This window comes from Aspergillus ochraceoroseus (genome assembly GCF_002846915.1).
Source record: "Aspergillus ochraceoroseus IBT 24754 chromosome Unknown P175scaffold_4, whole genome shotgun sequence".
Lineage (NCBI taxonomy): Eukaryota > Fungi > Ascomycota > Eurotiomycetes > Eurotiales > Aspergillaceae > Aspergillus > Aspergillus ochraceoroseus.
The window spans coordinates 1,911,209-1,931,409 of record NW_024468479.1 but is presented as its reverse complement, the minus strand read 5'-3'; the positions used below and the strand labels follow the sequence as shown (position 1 = coordinate 1,931,409).

The following is a 20,201-nucleotide window of genomic DNA, read 5'->3' as shown; positions in this document are numbered from 1 at the left end:
CACGAGCCTGGCTCGCTTACGGAGTACTCCGTACTGGCACATGGAATTGGAGGATATTCGGTGCACCAAACCAATTGAGGATAAACCTAGGGCTTAAAGAGGATACAGGGTTACTTCCTCTCCATATTCACGAATGTGGATTCCTAGATTTCTGCTTTCCAGGTGGGTCGGGACTCTAACTTTGACCCGAAAAGAGTCCGCGATTTTGGGCTCCAGAGTCCAACATTCCCAGGCCTACAGGTGGCTGGCTGTATCACCGCAATCTGATAACTAGTACTTGTTGTTTCTCAGACTGACTGAATTCTCTGCACTGCGTTTCTGAACCTTGACCCTCCAAGACGAGCTTGATCCGCAGCCCCAAAAATCCATGGGCGTCGGCCGAACAAACCTAATTCTTATTGTGGCTTGAAACGAAGGACATCTAGCACACCGTGTTGGAGTTTGTGTTGGACTAGCTTATCAGTTGGCTCGCCCATAGAGATGTCTCAACTTTCAAGTCCACGGTTCTTATTTACTTCCCAGTAGACGTCATTTCTGAGGCCGCAGGCACATCTACTGAAAGATGTCTATCTCAAGTTTTATCTCGCGAGAATTTCGGGAGTTCTGGGCTATTCTGTCTTTCTTAGTGGCATCGGGAGTGGCCGTCAGACCCCTGGTATGCGCTTGGCTTACAGGAGAAGTGCTAGATGGTCCCATTGCTCCGATGGTGGCCTATCATGGAACGCACTGGGTGTCTGCTGATGTCAATCATCGAAATATCCCATTACCTAATGTAGACTAATCAGCCCAGAATGGCACTCTCTTTGAAAATCCTAGCCTGGGTTCGGATAACATGAATCGTGTTTCTTTGCGCATCGGGCGGTTGAAACCTGTCGCTGATCCTGATTTAAACAGTTTTATCACCAGAGAAACCATGGGCTCTCATTGGAAATATTCGTTAGGATGAACTGTCCTGTCTTTGTAATAGTGAAAATCAGTCCAAGCATTCCGCCCGAATGACAGCTTCTACTAGGCTACCCCAGTCAAGATATATTGAACCTAAAAGTCACAATTTCCGCGTTCCGGATGCCCTGCGACTCGACGATAGAATCGCAAATCTTCACATACCTCCAAGTCCAAGCTGGGAGAGATGACCCTATCATCGAATGGACGATTACCAACACCAATCGAATTTCTGCAGCATGGAAATATAGTTCGAAAATAACTCGGTGCCTGCTGTGCCTCGCAAATTCGCTTCCAGCTAACTATCTGAGCCTCGGTGAAAACTGAAAACCAGAGCTAGCCTAAGTTCGCACTAATGAACGTTGAGATATTAGTGGTTAGTTAGCTCAATCTTGATTCCTGATCTCGACTTTTCCCCAACCAATCCGTAGCCAGAAATTACCCAGTTGGTGGGCCATTCCGGACAGCTTCAACGCTATCCAATCCCCAAAGCGGTTTTGGGCAACGTGAGACGACGAGGCCTCGAGGAAATAACACACGACGGTTTGGAGGCCTTGTGTTAGCGTGCTGTGGCGCATAATCTAGTGTTCAGGTTAGCTGTAGTTCAATCTATGTATGTTGTATGTTGTATGTTGTAAGATGCCAACTGTTGAGCACGATGATGAATTCGATATACTTACGGAAAGGGAACATTCCAACCTCGCGACCAGAGTCTCAATTAGTATATTATGCATCTCATCTGAACCGGATCTCTTCCCAGGTTTAATGAATGTTGCACATTGGCCAGTCAGTTCGTGAAACTAGCTAGATACGAGCTTTAGTAGGAGTCAAGCCACGGGACCAGGTATGGCATCAGATCAGAATCCAGTACGGAGTACAGAGTACACCCATAATATATTCGATATCTAAATACGGAGTAGTTTCCGTTCTACCTATGCAGATTAATGTCAGTTGCGAGGAGAAAAGCGGGGACGAAACCAGAATGATATACCTGTATGTACTCTGCAATTTCAACATCCCCAAACACTCTATTTATAGTATAAGAGAGAGAGAGAGAGAGAGAGAAAAGTCACAGAAACAGCACGTAGCAAAGGTACAGTATCTTAATAACCACTGCACTGTCAGAATCGATCAGCTTCGACTCCTCTTCCACGGAAGTGAAGTGAAGTTGGAGAGTGATGTTTGTTCCTCGGATAATCCAACCCCTCCCTCTCTCCTCTTGTATCACATCACCACTGGATATCCGTATACTTACTACCTAGGCATTTATCTACCATGGAGAACTCCAACTTGTCTTTTTCATCCTGTTTCCCTTTACTCACATTCACATCCATCCAACCCTTCCTAAATCCTAAGAACAGCTGCTGCTTCTTCTCAAAATGTCCCAAGGCACCCGTCTCCAAGACAAAGTCGCCATCGTAACCGGTTCGTCTATCCCTACCCCGCATCCTACTCCTACCTTCTCACCTTCACAAATCCCCTCCATCTAGAACAAAAGTGACCACAAAAAAAAAGAAGAAGAAGAAGAAGAAGAAGAAAAGAACACTAAAGGAACCAAATACAGGAGGCAGCTCTGGCTTCGGCGCCGCCATCGTCCGACGCTTCAACGAAGAAGGCGCAAAAGTGATAGTCGCTGACATCGACCCCGAGGGCGGCGCAAACGTGGTCTCCTTGGACCCTGGAAACCTCGTGTTCCAGCGGGTGGATGTCTCGAAGAAAGAAGACTGGAGAGCGGCGGTGGATGTGGCGTTTACTCGGTTTGGGAGGTTGGATGTATTAGTGAATAATGCGGGGACGACGTATAAGAATAAGGTATTTTTCTTTTTTTTTTTTTCTTTTTCTTCTCGTTCCTTTTTCCCGCCTGTATCGTGCTTTATATTCTGAACGGGGGATAACTCCCAGTCTAGTTGAATTATATTGAAGACTAACTTACTGGCTGGTTGAAAAAAGCCTACGCTAGAAGTCACAGAAGAGGAATGGGAGCGTGTTTTCAATGTGAATGTCAAGGGAATCTTCTACGGTTCGCAGGCTGTAGTGGGACGGTGGATTGAGCAGGGCCACGGCGGTTCGATGATTAATATTTCGTCTACGGGGGCGTCGAGGCCTAGGCCTGGGTTGGTTTGGTATAATGCGTCGAAGGGGGCTGTTTCTAATGTGAGTTTTGCTTTTCCTCATGGGGGTTTTGAAGAAAACTGGGGCTGATAAAACTAGGCAACGAAAGGTCTGGCTGCTGAGTACGGTCCACATAATATCCGTGTTAATACTGTTTCTCCTCTACTGTCTGGGACAGGGCTGTTCAGTATGTTTACTGGGATGGAGGATACCCCGGAGAATAGGGAGAAGTTTATCGGGAATGTGCCGTTGGGTAGGTTGACAGATCCAGATGATGTTGCGAATATGTGTGTCTATTTGGCGAGTGACGAAGGGGCCTTTATCAATGGAACGGAGATGATTGTAGATGGTGGAAAGTGTATTTAATTTGGTGTGTTTTTTTCTTCTTCCCTTAAGGGTGTTGCAGGCTAAGGAAAATATATTAGGTATTGTAAATTGTATTCGATGTTTTCATGAGCAGTGTGGGTATATTGCGGTCGTAAATTAGGCTTGTTGTGTCATATTTGTATGATCGAAGAGGGAGAGATCTTCCTCTAACAATCCCATCATGTACTGGTTTCCAGAGAACCAGTTCCCGAGCTGTGTTATATGCGACATGTGCGGATGCATATTTTGCGATTCTGGCCCGTACTTCATCTCTCCCGAAACGGGGCCATTGCCGTGCACAGGTGCAGGCCATCGGGTATCACTGTCATCGGGCATTGCAGGAGCTAAGCCGAGAGCACTAAGATAAGTATCGAACTCGTGACCAACAGATGCGAGCGCCTGGTTCTCCTGTGTCTGGGCTTGGGCTTTAGCTTCGACGTAGAGTCGAGCAACGTTGCTGAGAACATGGCAGAGCCGGTGGAGGTTCATAATTGCCGCAGAAAGCGAACAGTTTGGTTCGAGAGAGGTGACAAATTCGTCTAGCCTGTCTAGATCTGCCCAGGAGGAGACCTCGATGATGTGGCAGAAGAGAACGATGAAGGGGACAAATGGAGCGTATAAAATGGACCTAAACGGACGGTTAGATTATTTTTCATTTCTTTTACTTCATCGGTTGGATTGCCTACCAATGCAAATAAGAAACTTTCATTGATTCGCTTGCCTCCTTTAAAAGAGGCATGCAAGACTCGTGCGCTCGTAGAGCCGCTCGCGCCGTTTCAACGCATTCGTCGATGAATGTGCCTTGAGAACCCTCCTGTGGTGGAATAGCCCGGTAGATCAGGGTCAGGATTGAATAACGAGACACCTCGTCGGACTTCATGTATAGATTTTCAAGCGTAGATAGACCTTCCATTATTGGATTCATTTGCTAGACGGCGTTAACTTCGATGTTAATGTCAACCACAGAAGTCCACTTACATGGAACGGTTTCATCACCCTATACTGCATGTCGGCCGCCAGCTTGTGAGCCTCGGCGACTCGGTGACTCTCTGGTTGATGTAGTGCAGCAGGACTGTAAAGCCTTTGGTACACCTTGCCCTGAATCCTGGCGAGCTGGATCCAAATAGCGTATGTGGTGCTCCAGGGCTCCGAGAGACCAGCGATAGGAAACTTCGATGGAATATCAATATCGTAGTCTGGTATGGTTGGGCCCCGTCCTAGCCGCATTGAAAGGGCTCTGTCGAGACAATAGATTGACCAGAAGAGGCTAAGTTTAGCCGCTTTTGCTTCCTTGCTATCGTGCTCCATTGATGACTCTTGATGATAGCCCAGCGTCTGACACAGACGTGATGCAGTCGAGGTCAGGGTAAAGGCAAATGAGGGTTTAGAGATTTCGATCGCATGTATAGCCTGTGGGTGTGTCAACACTTTATCGATGAACAAAACATCGGAGAATGGCTCACCCCCATTGCAAGGCCTTCAATAGATTCCGCACTTGCAGGCATTAGAAGGTGTAAATTAGTTAATGCTACCTCAAGGTTGACCCGGCATTGGTCGACGTAAGTCTGATACTCCTCCTGTATTTTCTTGTCCTTGGCAATGAAAATAACAGCAATAAAGAGTTGATATAAGCCCCCATTGGCTACAATAAAGGTTGCGTCAGAATAATCTTCCGCAGCAAAGTAAATCTCACGACACTTTTCAACGAGCCGGTCCATAGTAATAAAAGGGCAAAAGGTTTGCAACGCGTTGGGATAAGTCTCTGTGAACAAGTTAGTTACATAATTGCCCAACAACCGGTGCCGAGCCTGATATACCCTTAGCTTTGCGTAATAGAGGCAGAACGACTTCTACCGGCGGCATAGTCAAATCCCGTAGGTAGGACCGTAAATGGCCCTGCTGGTTGGCAAAAGATGTTTCTCGAGAAAAAGTGGTTTGGTTGTCTTGCATGTTGACAATCTGCTTTAATGTCGAAAGTGCCGCGTTAATTTTCGAGGCCGACATTTGCAGGGCGTTACGTGAGACAGCTGTTTCCAGGAAGCTACTTGCATACGCAGACTGGGTAGCCAGCAACGAGCTGCCCTCGAACGCATGTTTAGATTCCTGCTGGTCCATTACCGCAGTAGCGTTAGGACCATAGCCAGCAGCTGGCGGGCTTATCTGCCTCGAAACGGGAGTCGCTTGGGGGCAGGCCTGGGCGCCCTTGTTGGATACCAGTGTTGTCTTTAGTTCACAGAGCACCTCCTCTATACTGCTTAGCCGTTCTTCTATCATATCGATTTTCTTTTCACTAGAGACTGCGTTAGAGATATGTGGAGAATCGGGCGTCTATCACCACACGTACTATTCGTTAGAAATCAAGACGCGTTTCCGCGGCTCCCGAGGCTTCTGTCCAGCCCCTGTGGAACGACATATAACTTTCGAGGTGCGACAGTTAGAGCATGGGGAACGCTTGTCACAGCGTATCTAGCCAGATGGAGGAGGGCATCAGTTACGGTTTGAGACATCAACCGTGGGCCCGTTCTCCATTACTTAACGGCAATTACGTGTGACATGACATACCTTTCGAAGACGGCATTGGTCACACTATTGAATGTTAGATTGGACGCCGTGGAACGTAGAGAGAGAGAGAGAGAAGGTGAATCTCAGTTCACTCATCAAACAGCTCCAAATACATAGGAAAGCTTACCGCACGCCTAACAAGTGACTCTCTATTGTCACTATCGGGACTTTCGGCCTCCATCGATAGTGTCTCTGTATACGGCATGGAATAAATGGGAGAAACTCGGATTTGTCTGGTGAGTCTTGGAATGTTAGTGGACGTGGTGGTGGTGGAAGGGATGGGGACGCAGTGTACTTTTGTCTGCTCGGGGCCCTCGGAACCCGTGCGTCCGGATACCGATGGCTGGCGTCCAAGGCGACAAGGCAACAAAACGCAACGGAAATTCTATGTATATTAGGATTCATTGGTAAATAAATATAAATATATAGGTATATCTCTTCTATTCGGGTGGGATCCGCTTTAGCTGCAGTAATCTATCAAACACTTTTCCCTCCGGGTATATGATGCTAAAACCAAACACTAATAATCTCTATCTCGACTATCATGCAAAAATGTTGGGACTTCAGACGCTGTCGATGCTTATGGAAATCACTTTTTGATACCAATAACAGCCAAGTTCCTGGGACTCTCTCCATAGTCGAACACAGACTCAACCCAGCAATCCTTGACCGAATCGTTTTCACGCAGGAATTGCCACCGATCAACGACAATAATAGCCTCCACTAGGGCAGCGCTAAACGACATGAGGGTCCAGGTGACGCTGAGCTTTTTCTTCGCAGGCCAGTATTCTGTCACATAGCGCTCAAGCTCCTCGTCAGAAATGTTGGCCATTCCGTCTCTCACCTTTGGACCGAAGTAGGGATCCCGGCCGAGCTTCGCAACAGCTGCCCGAGCATATGCTGTGAAAGAATCGAACGCCGACTTTCGCAGAGACCCAACAATAAGGGGATTTTTGATTGCTTCGCTGTCTTCAGGGTTGTTACTGTACAAATCCTTGGGGACACCTGGCTTTGCTATGACTTTACGGTCCACGAGAACCCGCTGGAGAAGGGAGCGGTAGAAGTGGCGGGTAAAGAAATCATCGCTGTCAACTCTACCCCAGTTATAAGGCGCTTGTACGGCCATTGACCTTGCAGTGACGTTCAACTTCACCCCGGTCCCACTACCGTGCTCAAAGACTTCCAGGCGCTTCGACATCGGAAACCCATGGGGGTCGAAGGCAGAAGCATCCTGGGATAATCGAGCATGCATTGATCGTAGAACGGGGAGTTTAAACGCAGCCGGTCCAAGTCTCTCGGTCACCAAGTTATAGCAGCAACCAATCATAGCAATCGCCTTGACTGAAGGGTTCAAAGTCAAGGCTCGAATTCCGTGATGGAGAAGGTTGCCACACGAGTGCAACGAGACAACCATAACTCTCGCATCCGTGGGCCTCTCAGTCCGCTCTGTTGTTCCCACAGGATTTATCGTAGCTAGTGGAGTAGCAATAACGTTTTCGATAATTGGTTCCAAGTATCCATCCTTGATCTCGTGTTCGATATAGTCCATGGCACCCCTTGGCGTACTCGTGTTGGCAGCTGGCTTTTCGATGACACCGTTGCGCGCAGGAGGAGAGCCGACCTCGCCTTGGGCTATGTCAATATTGCGAAAAATATTAATCTCCGTAAGGCTCTCCTCATCGTCCTCTGGGGTTTCGTTTGAGTCATCTACATCAAGGTTGCTAGTTTCTGGCTCCCGCGGGCGCATGGAATCCGAATTCCCCGCTGCAGGAGCTTCAGGTTCTTCGCAGGTTGTGCAAGTGGCCAGCTTTTTGTTGTATAGTTGGACCTTCTTCTTTTCCCTAAGCTTGGCGTAAATGTCCATACGATTGGCACCGCTGATAAATTGGTGCTTTCGCTCAATTGCAACAATGTGCCTATTGTACGGAGGACTGGCCAGTGTCCGACCCAGGTAGCTCTGACCGGACCCAAAGTCCACAATGTGTGTTATGTCCTCGCCCCGTTCCTTGTTGACGGTGTTGCATAGTGTGTCGACGTATTTCGAAAAATGTGCCACCTCATGGTATTTTTTCACCTTCATCCCCACCGCGATCCGTCTGGGTATAGAAGGGGTACCTGCCTCCTGGGGAGTAAAGTCCCGGTGTAGGCTAAGCCTTCGAATCTGTTGGATGTACTCCAGAAGATCCAATGGAGGCAACCCTGCTCCTTTCCACCCCTGCGTTTCTGTGTCATTTCCTTGTTTGTGCGCAGTCAACAGCGGCTCAATGTCATCTCGCAACATCAGATCAATGACGTCTTGAAGATCATGCTGGTCAAAAAATACGCGCCAATGCTCAGGTAGGAGCGAGGTATAAAGATCCGGCTCTCGTGTCAGAAAATCCAGCATATGTACACCTCCGCAAAGGTGCCTAAAAAGATCAGACGAAGTGGCGAATGATAGTAAGGCTTCGACGTAGGCATCTGGATTTGTCCACTCCTCGGGGACTGGGAGGGGTTTTGAGGGCCGCATGCGATCAGTTTCTTTTCTTTTCTCTTGCTTTTTTTTTTTGGGTTCGGGCAGGACTGCAGCGAATAAATCAATCCAGTGTCTGTAGGCAGAGTGGCATCAGATGACACCGGAAGCTGCAGGATTGGTACCTCTAGGGAAATATACAGAATCCCGGCTAGAAAACAAGGCGTAAATAATCCAGGCTTCCTTCTATCCAAACAGCGTAGAGAAACAGTTGGTGGAAGAGTTGTCTAACATCCAAAAAAAAAATCTGGTGGACCAGATCAGATTGTGTTTAGGCTCTGGTGGGGTAGAAAAAGAAAACCACCAGCCAAACTGCCAAAGGGCCCAGAGCTCCAAGCCATACTGGAGTTGGGAGGGGCCTGACGGGGAAACTGTGGAGATTCATCACATCACCTTCATTATTTCCATTCTCAGCTAGGTACTTGATAGCCTCTGAGCTTCCTGGTTGCTGCTAATCACAATCAATAATATACAGGTAGTTCAAGACCTTGGTGGTGCTACGTCGGTTGCGACGATACTATCTCGCCTGCCACTAGTATGGCGACACTACTGGCGTCAGAGCGAATAGTCGTTGACTCGAGCCGCTGATCTTACATTAGACCATTCCCACGCTACATGTGTCGCCTATCAGGCTATCACGCTATCGGTAGACGACTCATTTCTTGTCCGCTACCTTGAGCTCCATTTTGGGTTCTCCCTAGCTTTCACAACGGATCGAGCCACTGCAGCCCAGAGGTGCCTAGCTTGGGCCCATATCAGGGTACGCCGCTCATTCTTCGAACGGGAATAGACATATCAGGAAATGGATGGGATCGTACGAGATAGTTAGATGAGCACCACGTATGATTTATAAGGAACCAGACCCCCCACCCACCTGCTGAGCCCTCTGCATCACTCTGCAGCCTACTGCAGAACGGGTTACTTTCGCCAACGCGTCGCATCTTCCATATCGGATGCTACCTATCCACCTTTCTCACAAACCCGATTCCTTATATCCATTGCTTCCGGGGACAAGCAGTGAGGAACTTTTTCAAAGGGGGTTCATTCAATGGACTCAGTTACACGCTATCATCCAAACGCAATGCACGCTGGATAAAAGCCTCTCAGCAAAAGCATGGTAAGAGGAAGTGCCTTGAGAAGATATCACACGACATCGATGCTTACGGTCAAATTTAGAGACCAGCCTCGAGCATCATGAAGCGAAAAGCCCTACCCTTCGGGTTAGTCGCAGATATTCTTTTGGAAATTATTATACATGGCGACGCAAACACCGTATTACGCCTGTGTCTTCTCAACAAGGCTACCTACGGAAATATAAAGTTGCTGGAATCACATATTTGCAGATGGTTCATGCGCCTCCAAGGCATCAACGCATTTGACCCCATACTCACCCTCAACCCCCGGACCGGCAAGCAAAACGCACTGACTGTGCATAGCCTTGTCAGGTTCCTGCAGCGCCAGGACCTTGCACATCAGCTATCTCTCCACATAGTCCCCTCCGTATGGGGTCCATTCTACGATGATGGAAATCCGGAAATGAACTTTGAGGCGGAGCTCGAGCTTGCTGGTCGGTTGGAGCGAGGACTGCTTGTACTTTTCCATATGGCCGACATTTCCCGTGACACGGAGCGGCTAAGACAGCAGAAGAAGTCACTTCCTTCTGTTGTAACTAAACGTCTCGTCATCTTCACCAAAATGCTGGATGAGTATGGTGATTTCCCACCACACAAACGACAGGCGATATCCTTCGAACAGCATACCAAGCACGTTTATACGGTTTTGAAGTGGGGATCAGCGGAAGCTGAAATTGGTAAGAGAAGGCTAGAGTTCAGGAGATATCTTGACGACCAAACACAGATCGACTTTCACTGCACAGTGCGAATGTTGCGAGAAATGATGGAACGTATGCTGCTCCGACATGGACCGAAAGACTGGCACCGGGACACAAGGAACGAGTATAGCGTAATATCTTGGTTCCTTCTGAAGCAACCGCCGCGGACTCTTGCGAAACTCTTCCTGAGCTCTCAAAACGAGTGCTGTCAATTCGACAGAAGGTCAACTGGCTACGGACCGAGAAAATGCCGTTTCTCGGACCCCCTCGACGGCTACTGGGGCGCATGGAAGAACGTCCCGGATTTAGGGTGTCTCGACTGCGATTGCAAAAGGCGACTTCGAAGCTGGAGCGTGAAGCCTGCACTTATTGATGCTAGGGGACGCGAATTCAATCGTGCTGCGGAGCGATATCTCAAAGATATGTGGAGTCAGAGACATGTTGGTCTCCACCGCGCACTGACAATGGGGTTTTTTGCCCCTGTTCTCTGATGCAACGGCTCATGTTAATTATGAGAAATTAATGGCGAATATAATACATATGTAGAAGAATAAGAATGCAAATACAGAAAGGAGGAAGATTGATTGTCTCCCACAGTGTGTCCTTATCAACAATCCGGGACTTACCGCTATCTTCACCGCCTGTTATTGCTCTTCGGAGCTCCTCCCAATCTACACAGTACGTAGTCGATATCAACATCATCCTCACCCCAAATTCTCCCTTTTCTAAACCTCTGGGCTCTCCACCCATCCATACTTTCCCCCCTGCTATGAGCCTTTCCTAGGAATACATATATACCCCCAACTCCTCACCATGGACCACACAGACCCCTTCCTCCAAGTCCAAGCGTAAGCCGAACAATCCACAACCTCCGATTCCCCTTTTAACCAGCACAGCCGCACAAACAGAGCTGTTCAGCTAACACCTGTCATTCAGAGACGTTCTATCCACACTAGGAACAACAAGGCCTCTATTCTCCTCGTATCTCCGCATCCGATCTCTCGCCAAAACCCCCTCAAATCCCGAACTCCTGCAAGCCCGCTCCGAGCTTGAAACCACACTTACCGACCTCACAGCGGACCTGGACGACCTCGTCGAGAGTGTCCGCGCCGTCGAACAAGACCCCTACCGCTATGGCCTGGAGCTAGATGAAGTCCAGCGCCGCCGAGATCTCGTCGACGATGTCGGGGCTGAGATCGAGAACATGAGGCAGGAGCTGCACAAGGCGATTACGATTTCCGATGCCACGCGCCACGCGGCGGGCGGGCCAGGGTCTGGGTTACCGAACCCGGCAGACTTTGATAATGTGCTGTCACCGGATGCAGCCGATGATAGGGGGGAGGACTATTATGCTGAGATGGAGCAACAGCGGCAGATGGAGCTGATGCATGAGCAGGATGAGCAGTTGGATGGGGTGTTTCGTACTGTGGGCAATTTGCGACAGCAGGCGGATGATATGGGGAGGGAGCTGGAGGAGCAGGCGGTTATGATCGGGGAGGTTGATACGTTGGCGGACCGAGTTGGGGGTAAGCTGCAGAATGGGATGTCGAAGCTCAAATACATTATCCGGAAGAATGAAGGTAACGTGAAACAAATTTTGGACCGCCCCATTTTACTGATCGAGTTGGCAATTCAAAGTCAACCAAGCTAACTAATTGAAAATAGATACAATGTCGTCATTCTGCATCGCGGCCCTCATTTTTGTTTTGGTTCTCCTATTAATTCTAGTCATCGCGCTGTGAATACAGTGCGGAGTTCGTATGTTGAAAAAAAAAAAAGAAAAGAAAAGAATAAACACGCAAGTTCGACAAATTAGACCTTGCTCTTCTTGCGGGGTCGAGAATCTTCCTCCTCTTCGTCATCGTCAAATTCGGCTTCGAGCTCCTCCTCATCCAACTCATCCTCGTCAAAATCCGGGGTTTCCTCGAAGGATTGGACTGCGGCGCGCGTTAGACATGGGGGACGGTTATTGAGACAGGAATCTTACCGTAATATTTCATCGCGTTGGGCCACAGATCTTCAGCGAGGCTGATCGCGAGTTCGTTGCCATCGGGGAAAATCTCGATCATGTCGAAATCATCATCCACGTCGTCGTCCTCTTCATCCTCGTCTTCATCGTCATCGCCGGCAGACTCGCCCTTGAGGGCCTTGTCGAACTTCTCGCTCTCCTCTTTAGTTGCTGCTGCGGACTGTTCGGCAGTCACGTCGCTTCCACGATATCCAAAGAAGTTAAAGAAGCTCGTGCCAGTGGACTGATCGAATTCTTCCTCCTCGTCAGCCTCCATATCCGCAGCCTCAACGGCCGCGATCTTCGCGACGAGCTTCTCGAATTCGGGCAGCTCCTTCCGATCGCCGCCCTTCTTCTTCTTCTTCTCTGCCTCGGCCAAGTCGCAGGCAGCATCAAGCAAGCCCTTTGTGACATCCATATCCTTCTTCCAGTTGATGCGCACCGGCTCCGAGACAAGGCCATCCCAGGTCCTCTTCTTGCCGCTAGGAGTGGTGGTGATTTCCTTGCGCCAGTAGAACTCCTTGACGAGCTTGTCATTCTCGAAAAAGGGGTTTGCGCCCTCGTCGGTGTGGAATTCGAATGTGAAGCGGATGCTGCGCGGTTCGCCCTCGCCCTTTTCGTTGATTTCGAATCGCTCCACGGTTAGATTCTTGAGGGCGGAGCCCAGGATGGCGGCATCAGAGGAGGTAATGTGTTCATCGATATCGGCGGGCGCATTGGACAAGACGCGAACCCAGAAGTTGGACTGCACACCGGGATGGGTGATAATTTCGGCGCGCTTTTCAAAAAGAGGACGGAACGACAGAATCGACTGGCGCACTTTTTTTTTTTTTTTCAGTTAGAATAAGCATGACCACCGCTTCCCCTCTCCTTTTTAATCCAATCCAATTCAATCCATCCCAATGCATATTCCCCGATCTAGCTTTGAGAATAAACCACCAAGCAGCACTGCACTTACATTGCTCCACCTCCGCACGAATAAACTGTTGCTCCAGAAGCGAGATCTTGCTCGCAACCTCCTTGGGCACAACCGGTTCCGTCACGCGCTCCATGAGACCCTTTTTCTCGTCGGCGGACATGGCGAGACACGTACTACTAAGACAAGTAACAGTGAGAACGAGATAATCAAGAAATCAAGAAGAAAAAAAAAAAGGGGGAAGTGAGTGAGGAACCTATAAAATGGAGAAAAGATGGAGAAGAAAAGGAGATGGGAAAAAAAAAAAAATCAGATTCAGAAACTTTCTCCCGTGCTCGTCATGTCATCAGGAAAAACCTTACCTTAGTAACTAACTAACTACCCAGTGCTCCGTAAGTAGGTAGTTAGTTACCTAAAGAGGAGGTACCTAAAGACTGCTTCAGATCAATCCATTGGTTTGGGGGAAGCTTCGAGAGATGGTTGTTATTGGGTGGAAGGTTAGGTGAGTCTTAGTAAGGGAGACTTTACCTAGGTACGTAGGTAGGTAGGTGTACTACAAGTACAAGTACATACTGTAACTATAATTTAAGATTTTCATTCATTCATTTATTCATTGCTTTAATTGAATCGAATATGACTGATTTACATGGTGTGGTTGGTATAGCATATTTTCTATATAGTTACCTAGGTGGTATAGTACTATATCCGTGGACATACATATAAAGGCAAGTCCCTACCACAATTTCTGACTAACTAACAGCTTCGTTTTGGTGAATCAGTAGAGTGATCTCTATCTATCTCTATCTATCTATATATATATAATAACTGCATATATTGAAGTTTCAAGTACGGAGTCCCTATTAAGGATTAACTGGATAGACTTGGATACTGCAGTCGTAGTGTAGTGTAGTGTAGTGTAGTACATACATACATAGTTACATACTCCGTATATGTAAGTATCTATTCTACCTCGGTAGAGATTGATGGCTTGAGAATAAGGGTAAGAATAGACGGACGGTTCAAGGTTATCGGAGCTTAGTAGTTCAAGTTTACTGGATGCGGTGATTAGTACATTAGATCTATCCCCAAATTAATACACGAGGAAAGAAAGAAAAAAAAAAAAAAAAAAAAAAGAGAAGCTTCAAGGAATAAATTGATCATCAAACAGCCACCGGTGAAATCATAACACCAAGGGGAATAAAGTAAGTAGAAAGTAGAAAGTAACCAGCTGAATCAAAAAAGGACTTTTCTTTTTCATGCGCAAATTCGTAACTGCGTGTCAACCATCGTCCACCACCATCAAGCCATTAAATAAACCTTTTGCTCTTTTTCCGGAAATGATCATTTGAGGGCGAACGTGTCCTCAACACTCAAAAGTAAGGGGGAGAAAAAGTGAAGGTCTGACATCGGAGCTTCCCAAGATAGACCGACGTTGTTCCTCTTTTCTTCTGATTCGTGGTATCGAATTGTTTTCTTTTTTTTTTTTTTTCTGGGTTAGTTTTCGCTCCAAAGATAAGACCCAACCGAATTCGCCAGTAATGCATGAGAGATTGCGCGATTTAAAAAAGAGATGTTGGGCCCGATAGCGAGTGAAGATGTTGGATGGTGCGGTGTGGGAGCGAGGGGAAAAGATAGTGGAGGACCCCCCCTCTCCCCCCGCGCAGTGCAGGATAGTAAACTAAGAAGTAGTGTCGGGGAAGTCTCCGATAACAGGTAGATGCAATCTCCCTATCGGGCCAATCGCACTCGACGGTTCGTATCAAAGCACGGATAAAGAGCTTGCCTTCCGCTCACCGACTTAAACTTTTGCCCTCCCCTTGAACAGTTATCCTTCTTGGGTTGCCGCCTCCCAAGGGAATCTGAAACTTCCACTTGCTGGTGTATCTTCAAAGCATCCAGTCGAGTCCGTTGGCTTCCTCCTCCACGGGGAATACCTCGCGTGCATATTCTTCCATGTCACGCCAGCCCGACCATAGGTGCCGGGCTTCGTCTGTGACACGTTGCGAGACGACGCCTCCGGGACCCTGCATCATTCCCGCGCCCGCGCCCTTGCCATTGGCTGGGCCTAACCCCTTGGGAGATCCTGCGGCAGGACGGGAGAATTCGGGCAGTGGGAAGTAGGGTGCATTGTGCTGCCCGAATACCACTTCGATCGCCTCTAGTTGTTCCCGGTATCCAGCTGGAATGTTGACCTTGATTTCGACCTGGGGGACGTGGACGTACTTGCAACGGCGATTGAGGGCGCGCGAGAAGGCTGAACAGACTTGGTTCGGAGAGAGGGTCTCGAATGTGAGCGCGATCCTAAAAAAGACCTTTTTGTCAGTACGGGAGAAAAAAAAAAGGCAGATGGGGTCAACCGTACCGATGGCCGTTCCACTTCTTGGGTCCATCCTTGAAAATCTGCAGCAGCGCGGGGCCAACATCGTGCTCAGCGTCTAGCCAGGGCAGCGGAGTATCCGGGTCAAAAGGCGCGTGCCACTCGAAGCTGCCGTCGGGCATGAGCTCCATCTGGAAGAGCGGGTAAGGGAGACTGGTGAAGTTGTTGTTGTAGATTCCGGTGAAGACAAAGGTCGACGGGAGGCCTAGTTGGCGGATATAGTTCTCGACGGTGAACTTGGGGGCCCAGAGAGGCACGGGAGGCCAAGGACCGTAAACAGAGTGATCGGGCATACTGCTGTAGATGTAGTGCTGGATGGACCCCGCTCGGTTGGCGGCATCAGCTAAGGCGCGACCAATGGCGACTTCATCGCCCGATTGGGAGGTGGTATTAATGAAGGCGATATTGGCGCCCTGGAAAAGGGTATCCATGAGGGGAACATTATTCAACAGGGGGCCTTGGAAGAGGGTGACATTGGGGAGATCTTGGAGTTCCTCTGCGATGACGCCTTTCAGGGAATGGATCTGGGCGCGCACTTGATGTCCGACAGCGGAAGCGACCCGGATGAGGGACGCGGCTTGGCGACCGGTCGCGTTCACGACGGCAATGGTCTTCTTTTGTTGGGTCATTCGGGATAGCGAATTGGTAGGATATTGGGTTTCTCGGGAGCTGAGGAACTGGGGGTTCGTGGGAGGGGTGAAAAAAAGGATAAAAAAAAAAAAAAAAAAAAAAAAAAAAAAAGGGGGTGCGGGGTAGGAGGGAGGAACAGGAGACTGAGTGAGCAAAGGAATCCCAAGTGATAGATAGATAGATACTAGTGAAGAAGAGATTTTAAGCCAAGTGAAGAAGCCGATTCAGAGATGGGAAGAGGGAAGAGTGGATGGGCGGTGGAGAAGAAGAAATAAGTCAGTATACATCGATAGTCAGTTATTAAGAGGCCGGGATTCGCAGGCAGCCCTGGGTCTACATAGTCCAGATGAAGATCCGCAGGTATGAATAGAATCAAGTAATATCTTCACAGAGTATATATTTTCTTTATGTAACTTTTCAAATGAAATCCAGAAATCTCTCCTGTCGTGCCCACGTTCTGACCGTGTCACTCCACCAACTCCGTCGCCCTCAGCCAATCTGCATACATGGGTTTTCCACGCATGGCCAGAACACTACATAGTAGCGGTACCGGAGTAATCCACTACAGAGTACTACACCAGAATTTGCAAGATGCGGGGAGAATCTAATACCTCCGCGGATATTTATTTATTAGCAAGAAGACACTTACCTATCCATAGGTCATTGTGGACAGAATATTAGTGTCGATGCTAGGCTAGGGTCTAGATACCCGGGATGCGAAGTAGATTTCTCGCGAAAAAAAAAAAAAAAAAAAAAATTATATTATGGTGCTGACCCCGCCATGCAAGCCCACTGCGACGGCCGTGCGTAATACTCCCCTTCTCCTGCCTCCAGCTCCTCCATCTCCTTCTCGCTGATTTCCCGTGGCCCAATCCCCGCCAATCCCCAAACCCCTGGCCGCCGTCGGGCCAGGAGCTGCGCCGCTGACCGTTCGTCCGAGTGTAGATGCGCCCCGGACTGGCGCAGGAGCAGAACGTGCTCGGAATGCCCAGCGTTAGCGGCTAGGAAGAGCGGCGTGCGCCCATTTCGATTGCGTAAGTGCACGGATCCGCCCTGGAGGAGGAGGTATCGGAGAATGTCGACGGAGGGAGAGGCCGCCGCGAGGTGCTGCACGACCTACATCAGTATCGCTTGGCCTGAAAAAAAAAAAAAAAAAAAAAAACCCGAGTACAAAAGGAGAAGACGGGACACTTACGACGGGTGTGTTCCCCGAGTAATCGGCATCATTCAGTAGCCAATGATGCTCGTTTCGGACGATTTCCTCAACGCGCTTCAGATCACCCTGCGCAATGGCGTATCCGAGCACCGTGAAGGCCTGCACACGTTCTGGGAGAGCTCCGTCCGGGTGGCGGAATACAGGTTGGGAGCTTTCTGTTAATTCGCCGCGAAGGGACACCGACATATTGTTTGCCACAAGCTGGGGCGTGGAATCGGGCAGCGCAAGCAGGTATGCCAATTTAGTCAATGCGGCTTCCGTCGTCAGGTCTAGTCCTGCAACCACGCCGGCCTTGGACAAGCTCATGCCAGGAGCATAAACAGGGCTAACGCTTCCCGTCAAGCCTATTCCCATTAGTATCTTTCTTCCCCTCTCTCTGTGTTGTGTCTTGGAACTTACATTGTGTCACATTAACAATGACAATCCCCCGGGAAATCGCATCCGCAAAGACCTTGGTCATTGCATTGTCCTGTCCATGGGGTGCATTCCCTGCGCCAAAGGTCTCCAGGACCAATCCGCGAAGCCCATCTAGCTTCAACACCGCGTCTACCATCTCTGGTTTGATCCCGGGAAAAATCCGCAGACAGGCAACATGGGTGGTATCGAGATTGGTTTGAATGCTGAAATGCTCGATGCTCTTTGGTCGATTGACAATCTCCCAGTTCACGTTGGTGCGCATAGATGTTGTAATCGCCAGCGGTGGGCAATTGGGGGAATCAAACGCCCCAAAGTCGCTCGCGGCCACCTTGAGAGATCGGTTTCCGCGAAGCAGTTTGTTATTGAAGTACAGGCAGACTTCAGGGATCATGAAATGGCCGGCCACAACCAACGACCCAAGGAGGTTATCCGTAGCATCGTTCTGTAGCTCCAGCATTGGCGCTTGGGCTCCTGTGAGAATTACGGGCTTTCCCAGATTTTTCAGCATGAAGCTCAGCGCGGAGCAGGTATATGCTAGACTGTCTGTTCCGTGAAGCACAACAAATCCGTCGAATAGCGTGTAGTTGCGCTCAATGGTCCGCGCGATCTCCGCCCACCCTTTGGCGTCGATGGAACTGCTGTCCAGAAGCTCGGCGAATTCAAGAACAGTGTACCGCACCCGCCGGCCGTATGCTGTGATCGGAGTGCGCAGACTTGGATGAGCTTGAACTTCCCCCGCGCCATTGACCACAACATCCAGCATCGTAGAATTCGATCCATCATTAAAGGTAGGCACACGTGCCAGGCATTGCTCCTGGAACCCCCGCGCGGGGATAAGGCCCGCAGGCGACGGTCGCATACAGATTGTGCCTCCTGTCATGATAATCAGTACCCTCGACTCTGGAACTGACTGATCCGACTGGCGTTCAGCCAGCTCGGGGATGAAATCATCCGCGGCGACCATGACAGGCAACTGGATCTGACTGATAGAAGCGGTTGAGGAGGACAACCGATAGCAACGAATGACAGTGGGACCAGAAGGCACTCTTTCCTGCTTCCACAGACCGATCTTAAACAAGGTCTGGAGATGGGTCTTGGATGTTGTCAAAATGCTTCCCGTAAAGCCCCAGTGTAGATCAGCCTAAGATAAGAGTCCAGTCACCCATCCACGGATCGTTGTCGCAAGAGGGTTGGGGTGTCTGTCACCTTTCTCACTCTCAAAGACCACTGAAAGTCTCTGCAAAGATTCTATTAATTCTTTTAGGTGTTCAGAAAAGTTCTGTCTCCCTGAAACAAATCCAACTAAAGCGGTCTATTACGTACAGAGGGTAAAGACTTTGGAGGATGTGAGAAAGGTGATAGGCGGCTAGTGTACCAGTGGGGGAGTTTTTTTTTTTTTTTTTTTCCTTCATCTTCCGCCACTCCTCCTTCACGCAAAATCCTGGACAACCTCTGTCGACTTCTTACACATTTGCTCCACCACGATCCATTCGCACGAGAATTGCCCTGCACCTGAAGGGGAAAGAGTTAGCAGTTGGATCCTGGGTCAGGGTACGGAGTACCTTGAGTGGACCGAATCTATCCGCTGAACTCCAGTCCTCTGGGCTCCTACGCAGCGCAACTCCATGGGTTTGCAAAGTTTTCGATATTTCTACCAATGATCGACCCGTCCCAGAACCCAGGAAAAGAACTCCAGAAGCAGAATAGGCGGTTTGCGCCAAACTTGGATCGTCAGTTACCGCCCGAAGAATCTTCTTTTTCAATTTCTTTCACCCGACAACGGCATAGAGTTTGGGCAGTGGCAACCGATTCCTATTTTTCCTGTCCCACGACCTACGGAGTACACTGGTGCAGTGGAGCTATCCATCTCGTCTCGTGTGATACTGTCACGATGTCCAGCACGGTGACCTGGGTATCGTGATGTGATGAAGGGTATAAAACCACTCTCTGCTTTGACCTCGTTGCAGAGCGCCTTGGCAGCCCAGAATGGAATTGCCCCGGAAAATAGGCGATTCTGATAATATTACGGAGTACTGCGCAACTGTTGTCTATTCCAGAGCCGTGCGCTTCCGCTCCGGTGACCGGTACTTGTATGGAGCAGCACACCATCACCAGTGGATAATGGAAAGACAAGCGGAGAAAATCAGTAGCAGCTCACTGAGTAACAATATAGGAGCAATACAACGCTTTGTATACTCACTCTGATGGAATTAATACCAGATATAGTGCACTCTCATGCGAGAATCAGCCAAGGCGTCATTTCAAACTGCAGCTGCAGCAGGCCTTGCGGCTCTAGAAGTCACATCAGCTTC

At 49.1% G+C, this 20,201-nt stretch overlaps 8 protein-coding genes across 8 annotated transcripts; 3 read left to right on the top strand and 5 right to left on the bottom strand.

Annotated features, from left to right (window-relative positions):
* Window positions 1–562: 562 nt before the first annotated feature.
* P175DRAFT_0532484 (uncharacterized protein) lies at window positions 563–946 on the top strand (the record flags this gene model as incomplete). Its single annotated transcript, XM_040899970.1, has 2 exons — window positions 563–742; window positions 791–946. The coding sequence occupies 2 exons, from the start codon at window positions 563–565 to the stop codon at window positions 944–946; spliced, it is 336 nt and encodes a 111-aa protein (XP_040752503.1).
* Window positions 947–1,992: 1,046 nt separating this feature from the next.
* P175DRAFT_0501752 (SDR family oxidoreductase) lies at window positions 1,993–3,486 on the top strand. The gene is made up of 4 exons (XM_040897240.1): window positions 1,993–2,367; window positions 2,507–2,754; window positions 2,893–3,096; window positions 3,154–3,486. The coding sequence occupies exons 1-4, from the start codon at window positions 2,322–2,324 to the stop codon at window positions 3,418–3,420; spliced, it is 765 nt and encodes a 254-aa protein (XP_040752502.1). The 5' UTR covers window positions 1,993–2,321; the 3' UTR covers window positions 3,421–3,486.
* P175DRAFT_0479823 (putative C6 transcription factor) lies at window positions 3,224–6,228 on the bottom strand. Its single transcript, XM_040895407.1, has 8 exons — window positions 6,110–6,228; window positions 5,983–6,006; window positions 5,765–5,886; window positions 5,238–5,710; window positions 4,884–5,182; window positions 4,399–4,830; window positions 4,107–4,348; window positions 3,224–4,048 (listed from the first exon to the last, which is right to left on the bottom strand). Exons 1-8 carry the CDS (start codon window positions 6,185–6,187, stop codon window positions 3,538–3,540), a joined length of 2,181 nt encoding a protein of 726 aa, XP_040752501.1. The 5' UTR covers window positions 6,188–6,228; the 3' UTR covers window positions 3,224–3,537.
* A 185-nt stretch (window positions 6,229–6,413) lies between these two features.
* On the bottom strand, window positions 6,414–8,946 carry P175DRAFT_0459287 (uncharacterized protein). Its single transcript, XM_040894698.1, has 2 exons — window positions 8,620–8,946; window positions 6,414–8,544 (listed from the first exon to the last, which is right to left on the bottom strand). The coding sequence occupies exon 2, from the start codon at window positions 8,489–8,491 to the stop codon at window positions 6,572–6,574; it is 1,920 nt and encodes a 639-aa protein (XP_040752500.1). The 5' UTR covers window positions 8,492–8,544; window positions 8,620–8,946; the 3' UTR covers window positions 6,414–6,571.
* An 898-nt stretch (window positions 8,947–9,844) lies between these two features.
* Window positions 9,845–12,067, top strand: P175DRAFT_0509592 (SNARE domain protein; the record flags this gene model as incomplete). Its single annotated transcript, XM_040898437.1, has 3 exons — window positions 9,845–10,749; window positions 11,262–11,905; window positions 11,991–12,067. The coding sequence occupies 3 exons, from the start codon at window positions 9,845–9,847 to the stop codon at window positions 12,065–12,067; spliced, it is 1,626 nt and encodes a 541-aa protein (XP_040752499.1).
* P175DRAFT_0501745 (histone chaperone napB) lies at window positions 11,993–13,485 on the bottom strand. Its single transcript, XM_040897239.1, has 3 exons — window positions 13,292–13,485; window positions 12,313–13,152; window positions 11,993–12,262 (listed from the first exon to the last, which is right to left on the bottom strand). Exons 1-3 carry the CDS (start codon window positions 13,410–13,412, stop codon window positions 12,138–12,140), a joined length of 1,086 nt encoding a protein of 361 aa, XP_040752498.1. The 5' UTR covers window positions 13,413–13,485; the 3' UTR covers window positions 11,993–12,137.
* Window positions 13,486–14,665: 1,180 nt separating this feature from the next.
* On the bottom strand, window positions 14,666–16,298 carry P175DRAFT_0501743 (NmrA family NAD(P)-binding protein). Its single transcript, XM_040897238.1, has 2 exons — window positions 15,612–16,298; window positions 14,666–15,550 (listed from the first exon to the last, which is right to left on the bottom strand). Exons 1-2 carry the CDS (start codon window positions 16,253–16,255, stop codon window positions 15,136–15,138), a joined length of 1,059 nt encoding a protein of 352 aa, XP_040752497.1. The 5' UTR covers window positions 16,256–16,298; the 3' UTR covers window positions 14,666–15,135.
* A 693-nt stretch (window positions 16,299–16,991) lies between these two features.
* P175DRAFT_0479804 (putative lysophospholipase) lies at window positions 16,992–19,188 on the bottom strand. The gene is made up of 3 exons (XM_040895406.1): window positions 17,872–19,188; window positions 17,452–17,816; window positions 16,992–17,363 (listed from the first exon to the last, which is right to left on the bottom strand). Exons 1-3 carry the CDS (start codon window positions 18,851–18,853, stop codon window positions 17,019–17,021), a joined length of 1,692 nt encoding a protein of 563 aa, XP_040752496.1. The 5' UTR covers window positions 18,854–19,188; the 3' UTR covers window positions 16,992–17,018.
* Window positions 19,189–20,201: the final 1,013 nt, after the last annotated feature.